Source organism: Phaethon lepturus, unplaced genomic scaffold (genome assembly GCF_000687285.1).
Source record: "Phaethon lepturus isolate BGI_N335 unplaced genomic scaffold, ASM68728v1 scaffold43818, whole genome shotgun sequence".
Classification (NCBI taxonomy): domain Eukaryota; kingdom Metazoa; phylum Chordata; class Aves; order Phaethontiformes; family Phaethontidae; genus Phaethon; species Phaethon lepturus.
This window is the reverse complement of record NW_010556629.1, coordinates 68,684-79,109: the sequence shown is the minus strand read 5'-3', so window position 1 is coordinate 79,109 and position 10,426 is coordinate 68,684. Positions and strand designations below refer to the sequence as shown.

The 10,426-nt window shown below is 39.0% G+C and overlaps 1 protein-coding gene across 1 annotated transcript in view; it reads right to left on the bottom strand.

Moving 5' to 3' along the window:
* The window catches only part of LOC104624997 (laminin subunit alpha-2-like), a gene marked incomplete at its 5' end in the record, with an annotated part of 82,560 nt that overhangs the window by 6,329 nt on the left and 65,805 nt on the right, over nucleotides 1-10,426 (bottom strand). The window contains 4 exons of the mRNA XM_010292513.1: nucleotides 2,124-2,279; nucleotides 4,659-4,848; nucleotides 6,353-6,465; nucleotides 8,987-9,046. Coding sequence (XP_010290815.1) covers nucleotides 2,124-2,279; nucleotides 4,659-4,848; nucleotides 6,353-6,465; nucleotides 8,987-9,046 — 519 coding nt within the window. The remainder of the gene's footprint in view (nucleotides 1-2,123; nucleotides 2,280-4,658; nucleotides 4,849-6,352; nucleotides 6,466-8,986; nucleotides 9,047-10,426) is intronic.

The following is a 10,426-nucleotide window of genomic DNA, read 5'->3' as shown; positions in this document are numbered from 1 at the left end:
TTCCCTACAGAAAACCAAATCTGGTTATACTTTAGCATGGTAACAGGCAATACACCATCTTTTGCTGAAAGCAGAGTTTTGAGTGCTTAAAACGTGACATCTGCTGAAGCTAAACAAATAGGTATCTGTCTTCTGCACTGACTAGGAAGCCAGCCCACCTATGGTTACATATTGGATTAGTGTCTAAAAAGGTTATTGTGTTTTTAGCAGAAAGCCCTAACTAAGATAATACATGCTTTCAACTTACTTTGCTTCAGAGCCTTTACATGAAGCCTACAACACAACACTACTAATACACCATGCGGTGTATTTTACTGAGAATGAAAGGCAAGCACTGGTTTTTACATTCTGCGACTGATATTTGAAGTCGTATCTTCCCTTAAATCCCAAAGCACATGCATAAGACCGTCAGGATCTGACATGACTGTTATTGCCAGACTCAGACATTTATCTGCATGGGTTCCCTCCATTACTTCTGACAAGGAGCAATAGGTAAGGATTTAGTGTTACCTTTCTCTTTAGATTAGTATTTGTAAATAGATGTATTTCAAAGAGCATCATTTGGTAGTATTAGGAGTTATATTTTGTGGGTACTTAAGTACTGTTTTTGTTTTTCAGTGCCTCGGATCTGGTTTGGTAAATCCAAATGATCAGTAGATTTCCCTCAATCTGGTCTTTCTGCACAATCCAAAATTTGTTAAGAAATATGATCTCAAAGGCCAGTTGTCATTATGGAATACAACTCTTAGATTTAGAGTGGTTATTATTCCACCTTATTCCTAATCCATGAATTGTTATAGTGTCTTGTTTAAGCAGAGTCTAGGAATTCCTTTTCTGAACTTATTTTGTCCACCCGAACTGGTGGACTATTATCTGTCTATATACTAGTATTTGCCATTCCATAATCATCTTACTAGAATGGTGTTTACTCATGCAGTTTCTTTAAGGGTCTGGTTTTTCTCCTTGCTAGGATCTGTTCTTTTGCCTCCTCTTCACTGATTCTGTATAACCACCGAGAATGAGCCTAGATATAGCTGCTACTGACATTCCAGTTTTTTGTCTACATTGTGCTGTACCATATGCCTAATTTGTTGTTTGCTATAATTAAATTCATTTAAGTTCTGGCTTCTGCTTTGACAGACCCCTCTGTGCAGAGAAAAAAATAACACAAGGAAGAGGTTTTCTCTGATTCTGATACTGGCATATCTTGGGGTGTGGGAGGGCAGCAGGAAAGTGAGATGACTGACATGGAGTTAGAATCATAGAATAGTTTGGGTTGGAAGGGACCTTTAAAGGCCATCTAGTCCAACCTCCCTGCAGTGAGCAGGGACATCTTCAACTCGATCAGGTTGCTCAGAGACCCGCACAACCTGACCCTGAATGTTTCCAGGGATGGGGCATCTACCACCTCTCTGGGCAACCTGTGCCAGCGTTGTGCACTTAGATGCAATAAATGGCCTGGGTGAAAGAATAGTGTTCCTAGTTAATTCTACAAAGTTTAGGCCAAAATGATATTCAACTCTCTGAGCTCTGTGTTTGACAAGGTAACTTCTGTGTCAGCCTGGAAGCTGAGCATTTAGGCTGAAACAGTGATAAATTGAAATTTGATTTGGAAACAGAAAGAGGACAACAGCGTTTTCATGGCCTTACTTCAAAATACATTCTTCCCTAGCTTAGTAATAACACAAAACCAATTACTACAGTAAAGTATCTGTACTACTGGGTACTTTGTCCAGGATAATTTTGGCTTCTACTGCTTCTCTTAGAAGACGTTTTTGCTGTTTATTAGCACTTATTGCTAGATGAATTACAGCCAAGAGAAAGGGCAAGTAGTATTCAGGACCTTATACTCTAGCTGTGCAGTGATCCAAGTGGATATGTGTGCATAGATCTTTCTACTTTTCCGTAACAGTAACTCTGCTATTTTAGTTCTTTGCATTAACTGGATTCTGAGGAGATCTTTCCACTGAAAGAATGTAATGTACCTCCAGTAAGGTCCATTTTACCCATATTATCCATATTCTTGAGCAGTCTGAGGGAAAAGCAACACAAAACAAAACTGGGAGACATTGGAACCAATCAAGACATACTTAAGGAGTGTAAGATAGCTTAAACTTGCTTACCGGACCAATTCGTCTAGTTGTGTAGTTAATGGGCAATCCTCCAACATATAGCATTCCCACAACATCCAATATATCGGCCTTCTTGGGGCTAACAGTCCTATTTGAAACATCATCTACTATAAGGTTTCCTTCTTGCTTTGTTCGAATTACTTTTATCTAAAAAGACACACAAATGCAATGCAATTACAGAGAGTTTTCTGATAACTGTTTCCAGATTGCGACCAGACTTACAGTCCGAAATATATAACAATACGTGAGAAAGTAGTAGGAGTGGTTGGCAGAAGTAATGTGGCAGCAACTATGGGTAATGTTCCTGGATCAGAGCTGATGCTCGAGGTTTTGTGCAAACATGTGGCTGCCTTTTAAGTAGCACTGGGTTAGGAGGCATCATGACTATTATTTATTAGAATTACTGAAAGGACTTGGGGTTCCTTTAAAAAGCTTGTTTCGATCATGGGCATGCCACAGTATTGTTTTTCCTGGAATCAGATAGCAATTTTAAGTATTGGGAATAGGAAGTGCTGAATGTTAATGGCACTGGTTGCAAATATTACAGCACGTTTGCAGACAATATTGAGTTTATGATTCCAGTAGTTGGAATGTGCCTCAGATCATAGTTCATGCTAGAGTAAATATAATACCAACTATGTTCTGTTGGTATTATGGATTCTGTTCAGACAAATGGGCTGTGAATCACATGGAGGAAGTACAGTTGCTGAAGAGTTGAGGAAATTCTACCCCCAACAACTGCAGGCCAATTTCTTTCCAAAGGTTTATACTGAAATCTCTACAAATCAGTACAATAATGTTTCTGTATAAAAAAGGGGATAAAATATAAAATACAACATGCACTTTAGCAGATTTCTAAAAAACACAGTGGTTAGCTCACCAGAGTAGTAGAAACAGAGAAACAGCATTTTTCTTTGGCTTTTCTTTAACACTGCTGCTTCTGCTTCAGTATGGCAGCACCTCTGTCATGCAGCGGGCATGACTGAATAAGGGGTGGCCTGAAGGCAAGGGACTGGACTTGGTGTTTATAGACGACTGTAAATTTGAGATGGAAAGATACACCTTGGGCAGAAGGATTTGGTGAGACAGGGACTAGGAATAGAGAGCCTTACAGAGGACCTAAACAGACAGCAGCAGCATGATATGGCTTCTGTAGGCATGATGGACACGTTTCAACCTAAACCATTTCAAATGGAGAAGAGGTTCTCACTAAAAGGATTATTTCAAGGAGAAACCTCTGCTTTCTTAAAAACACTGTGGTCTTTTATTAAAGAGGTTGTCCTTTTCCTCCCTCAGAATGGACTTGTGCTTTTTTGGATTTTTTTCTCCCTTTCCTCTTACAAAAATGGGTTCTACTACAAGGGTCCCTCCCTTGCAGAGAGCCAAGCTGTATGCCCAAAGAGCACAGCCTTGCACTAAGAATATATGCTTCGGTTAATTCTCTTAGGATATAGGGAAAATGGCTAAAAGAGCAAAAAAATCTTTGCTCTGTATCTATAGAGAGTCTAGCAGAAAGGGGCCCTGGTCTCCTGCCAGTGCTCCTAGGCGTTATGTAAAACAGATAAATATGACTACATTTTTTCCCCTCATGAAATACCTTGGTTTAGAGCATTTGTTATCATCAAAAAGTTCACGAATAAATATCCAGTGAAAATAAAATTCCTGTGGAACAGGGTGCGAATGAAGCAAAGAGGGACTAAGGATGACTGCAGAAGGAGGGTGAAAAGAGACCAATTCAAGCATAACAGAAAATGCAATTAGATTTTTTTCTCATTTGGAGAAGAGATGTAGATGGTGACTTTCCAAATATCTGTCCAAAATGTAATGTTTCTTATAGCATATAACTTGAATACACGGTTACATGTATTATTTTCTTCTGTGTCTTTATTGGTGCCTTCAAGCATGTTACCTAATGAATATACTATGTGTCTGTTGTCCTTGGCCCAGTAAATACTAAACTTCATGGTTGTGATATTATTCCTTCGTGTACCATCTGAAAGCCACAGGCATTACATATAAATGCTTCCTCTCATAAAGTCACAGAAGGGGCTGCCAAGTACATCCATGAATATCATATTTATCCCCTAATGAATTGAATTAATAATGCAGGAAAGATTTACTTAAGTACTTTTTTTTTTCTTTTCTTTGTTCTTAGCATTATGGCTGAACAATGACATTATTAACAAAGAAACAACTGGCTTTAATGGTGTATTCAATCACAATGAGCTGATACTCGCCTGAGCCCTATTAGGCAAGATGGAACATATTCTGCAGTTCCTTACCCTACATGGGACATATTCTAAATATGTCCAAAAATAAATTTCAAAGATCAGCACTAACTTTTCTGTTAGTAGAATATGTACTGTGTAATCAACCGTGCACCTGAAAGCACAAATTTTGCAGACTACAGAAATATCTAGTTGTACAGTTTAGCTTGTATAGACTACATTTTGCAAATATCTGAAGGCAAAACAAAGCTCGCTCTTAGCAGTGCAAAGAATAATTTAGCATTAGTGAGTATTATACCTTGTGCCACTGGCCATCATTAATTTTGTTGGAAATCATCGTGTTGGTGTCTCCACTTCCCAGATCATAGCTGAAGTAAGGCAGTCCATTCTTTATCTGAACTGTAGCAAAATCAGCATGGTTGATGCGAGCCATATAAAACAACAAGCCAGAATCAGCTGTTGTTCGGACTTCAAATTCTATTGTAAGTCTGAAAATCAAACAAACGGGAAAACAGCAATGAAAAGATAGTCAGACAGTAGACAAATTTGTGTGCCTTACCTCTTTTGTGTTCCTCTAACAAAACTTTACATTTAGTGGCCCATTTTACTTGTCCATCAGGGTTTAAGAACAATAATTTGGTTATACACAAAATGCATTTCACACATATCTGATTCCTGACATGTGAGTGTTCATTAGTCCCTTTGCTGTGGAAACACAAAAGTGCAACCTTGGCATAGCATTTCAAGATACAATTCTCAGCCGCAGCTGTAGCTGCTAGAAAATTCCAGTGGTGTTATCTGTCATCCACACACATAACGCTCACAATGAGGAGCAAGCTGTAGTGACAGCTGGCAAATGTTGAGTTTCTAATGAGTTGCACTGCCACAAGACAGGTTGCAAAACTTTTAAAGATGCAGAGAGAAGAGTTTACAATCATGATATAAAACACTTATTCTGATTGCTCCCAACTGAAAATGTGAGTGTGCCTGAGGAGGTCTGCTGTTGTGTGAAAAACACTGACCCCTTGGACCAAACAGTAATGCCAAAAACCTCCCCTACAGCAAAGAACCTGGGAAGAAATTGTTTAGATTATCTAGATGCTCACGTTGTACTGGCAGCACATCACTAACCTAGCCCAAGCTGAGCTGCAAAGTCAGTACCTGAAAGTAGTTGATAATACAAACGTGAAAAATCATTGCATGAGAAAGATCAGGCCTGGATTCTTATTTGAAAAGAAGACGTGCTGTAGGATTACATATTTCTTTTAATTATTTTCCTAGTTTTCTAAAATTAGCATACATGAAAATACGCAGTACAGCATCTTTATAGGTAAAAATATGTGTGAGGCTGATGTACCTGTAAACTATAAGGTAGCAACAGTGCTCAGTGGTGTGACATGGCACATTTGTTAATGATCCTGTGCCATCACAGCAAAACGGAACAATTAACACGTTATAGCTTCACAAATCCATGAAAACAGCTGTATTTTTGTAAGTAGCACTTGGAGTTCCTTTACATATCAACATGTGTGTGTATATATCATTATACTTTGAGAGGGCAACATCATTTTGCCTGTTTACTGTGCAAGCTTGATCTTAGCTATTGGAAGAAAGGGAAAAAAAGGTTTGCTTATTGCAAGAAAATATCAGGTTAATGAGCCAAGAAACTTTCTTCCACAAAAGCAACCCATGAGCTCAGTTACATGACCTTGTTCCATTCTTCTGGTTTTTTTCCCTGCAAATCAGTCTGGGATCTGTATGTGCTCAAACCTTAACAAACAAAGAGGTAAACTGATTTTGTGAGAGCTACTTAGGAGGGAACTTCATTGCCTAGATTTCATGCTTTAATGCTTTTAATGTTTGCATAATGAAATTAATTAGCCACAGGACATGATGTTTCTTAGATAATTTTGGGATATGCTTTTGAGAATATTAGGAGAGGCATTTTATTTTGACTTGATTCCATTAAAACTCATTGCTGAAACATTATACCTGTTTTTCACTTTGGTGTCATCAAATACAACTGCAATGTGGCTGTTCCTTGAAAGACCAAATTGCTTGCCACCTTCCAAAATGGCTGGTTCTGTGTCAGCAGCACAGGAATCCTGTAAAATATACAGCGATCATACAAACTTCATATTCTGTATCTCTCTCTGCTGTGCACATGCTGGAAGTCTTCCAGCTGCTCAGGAGTCAGAATATTCCACCTAGTCTAGACACTGTCCCTGCAATTTTCCAATGCATTGATATCTCATCATACCAGCTAAAGTTATAAACAAGTATGACAGGAACTTGGTGTAAAAGCAGAGCTCATTAAGCTGGCTGTAAAAGCAAATAAAAGTAATATATGAACATGGCTGCTTTCATGCCACCAGTGGACATTTCCAAGAGTCTTAAGTGATCTCCAGGCAGCTCAGTGTACTCTTAGCTCACATAACTGAGTTTTAGACAGTAGGATGCCCTCTTACAGAAATGAAGCAAGACTTAAGTTTTAAAGGGATGCTTTGCTGTCGACTTGAAATCTAGGCACCTTAAAAATAATGAGTTAAAAGTAGTTTCTGATCCTGTGCCTGTCAACGATTCCCCCCTTTTACTTCTTTATATCATTTTATAATCACATTCTTTGTTTCATGTGCTGTTGAAAGGCCCCCACAAACAAGAAGGGAAGACTGATAACTGATGGGTAGAAGTAACAACTGTTAAACTCCCCAAGCTGTCTAACGCAGACACTTTACCCAGGGGGTAAAGAAAGAAACCCCTGTCTGTTCCACTTCTGTTAATCTTAAAGTGGTGGAACAATGGCAGGTAAAATATCTTCTGCCCAGTATAATTTTCCCTTTTTAATTTCAACAGGTCTTTTAACCTCTGGCCCTAAAGCTCTTGTACAGGGCTCGCCTGGGGCAATACAAGACCATGGTAATCACCAGCTCCTACTCATGTCTAGCTTTTGCCTCCTGCTGGGAGTATTGTGAAGAAACTACTCAAAGGATCTAACACAACACATTATCTGGACAATACCGCTGGGAAAAAAACAAACTTTGGTAGCTTCGAACTCTGTTTTTAAGCACTGTGGCTGATATAATTTTGGATTGGCGACAGTCTCTTATTTGAGTGCTGACTCAGCAGGGACCTGCAAAGCACAAGGTGCAGTGCTTTGCTGACAAAGAGCTCTTTCTGTGAAACATTTTGAAAATGTCATGAGTGACATCAGGCACTGAGACTTCAGTCACAAAGAGGAAATCTCTTTCCCCCTCTCAATCAGTTTTTCAGTAGTGTTATATTTTTTGGCTTTCACACATGACAAAAATCTTCACAACACTGCAGAGAACTTCTAAAAATTATTTTTCCATAATGAATGCGCTGGTTTGAATATGACAGAAGAGAACACCATGCATACGACAAGTACACATCAATGTGCAACGGAGGGGAAAAAACAGGGAAAATTCAGCAGGCCCAAAGTTATGAATGTGTGATAGCAGTCTTCCAGTGATCATCAAGTAGGAAAAAAAATCATATTCCCGTAATGCTGGGTAAAGATTCTAATTATTTTAAGCTTTACAGGTTTATCTAGAAGTTGAACAACTATGTGAATAATAATACAGTGTATATAATACTTTCAATAGCATTTGGATTTGCTAAAAGTTGAAGATAGGGACTAACTACTGGTACTGAAACAATCAAAAATAATTGGAAAATACACTAACACACACTTTTCTGTGGCATGCTTTTACATATTACATGGTAAAGGGACATATTCTGACAGTAAATTCAATCCTAGGCTGGTATATGTTAGTAAAGGGTCTGGCCCTGATACTTCGGCTGCTCCGCAGCATCAGTAAACTGCGGTTTTTCTTCATAGAATCATAGAATCCTTGGGCTGGAAGGGACCTTTAAAGGCCATCTAGTCCAACCCCCTGCAATGAGCGGGGACATCTTCAACTAGGTCAGGTTGCTCAGAGTCCCGTCCAACCAGGAGGGGCTCATCCCAGGAGGACTGTAAGTGCCAAACACAGCATGATGGGTGGAATCATAGCCAGCATACACCGATTACTTACTGATAAATACCGATTGATAATACTAAACATTCATTAGGTTGATGGGGAAAGGTCAGTAAAAGGAAAAAAATCTGTAGGGCATGCTTAAAAAATTACCAGGTTTTATTCACAAGCCTGTGTCTGCTTTCACTTTATCTAAGGACAGCCAGCTTTACAGCCTTCACTAGACTGTGAACCAAGCGTGGATCATCAGCCTGTATTAAAATAGCCCAGCTTTGTTTTTTCAGTAATGGCCTTCAGGTGTCCTGGGTTTAAACCTGGCTGCTTAATAATCTCCCGTACTACCCGAGAGCCTCAAGGCTGAACTCTTCAGCTGCACTTCACTTCAGTCTTGTCACATGTCCGGGACTCGACTGGTAAGTCAAGAAGCCAGGTGTGTATCACAGTGGAAATGAAAACCAGAAAAGCCCACTGGTGGACTGTCACACATTCTCTACAAACAATGCCATATTAGCAATTACAAGGAAAGTAATTAGGGGAGAAAGGGAGCACCGCTGAAGCAGTCCCCACAGTTCATTGCGTAGTGTTAATAAAACAATGAAGTAATGCATGGAGAAATAGTGGCAGATACCGTCATGGAGTCAAATGCAGAAGTAATGCTGGCGCTCTTCATTTCAGTGGCAAGCGAATCCTGAGAAGCAGTGAATAACATGAGGCAGAAGCAGCAGTTACCCAATGTTGAGAAATATTTTGGCATCTGTAGCAAGCAGCAGCAGACTGGTGACCAGTGTATTTCCCAACTGTCCTACTTCTAGAGCTTGTCTTGCCTTTAGTAGAGGTTTTTTTTTTCATTTGGGATTAAACTACGCTCCCCTTTTACACGCAAATGGAAAATAGAGATAAAAAAGGTCCTAAGAGGACTTAAGCAGAACAGATGCCTTACTTAAGCCTACTATGTAGAAAAATTTATTTTTGGTCATATATTTTCCATATAGAGTCCTTCTACACTGAGCTTCTGTATAATTAACTATCATATGAATGCTATCTCATTATTAGACTGTAGTTACTTATTTTGTTGCAGCATTCCTCAGAAAAATACTTTGGAGAACTTACTGAGATGAACATAAAAACTATCCAAAAGCTTGCTTTATTTAAAATACTTTTAAGTCTTCAGAATACTAAACCAGTTTCATTTTTATTCCAAAAGAGAAAGTGGAGTAATGGTGTTTGTTTTATTTAGATTGTTATTTTGAACTCCCGTTTCAAGTTATCACAGCTCTAGATAATGTGACAATAGATGAAACTCACCTAGTTACAACGGGACTAGTTGCTGGTATTAGTGAGTAGGTCTATTCCTCTCAATTTTGCTATTTAGAAGTTAGTGTTTAGAGTCTTAGAAAATGTGCACTTGCTCTCTCATGCGCTTCTGTGTTTTTTTGTCTGTAATGCTTTATCAAGGGGTAACATGACTGCATTCTTTCACAACAGTGAGCATTAAATTGGATAACCCTTTTTACCTTGTTGCCTGGTTCCTTATCTTTCTATGGTAGCCTTACTATACTGCAAATTTGCTTACTTTCCACTCCAAACAAAAAGATGCATTGGAGCCCTCGTGTTACAACTACTCCACCTTGTGGGAATGAATAAAAAATGCTGCCCTAGAGCATTAAAAGGCCGATACACACAACTCTGGGGCTCGGGACAGGGTAATAACTAAGACGGAGCTTGCCTGTCTTGAACCCCAGGCTCCCATTTCCAGGTACACAGATGGCTGCATGTGCTGTGGAGACTTCAATAGTACCTGACAAAGTTCTTCTAGATAAAGCTGTGCCATATATACCTGGACAATGAAGGTGGCCGTGAATGTCAAATACAAAATTAGCAAGTTAGGGGGTTTTGACTAATTTTTGTAACTTTTTTTTGTAGGAAAACATTCTTAGAAATCCTACCTATGTCCAAGGAAATCCAGTTATGAATTCTGAAAATGAGTCAGGTAACAGGTATTGACTATGGCAATGAATTCAGGTTCCTTTGTCAGACTTAGAGCCAACTGACTCCCTGAAAATCACAA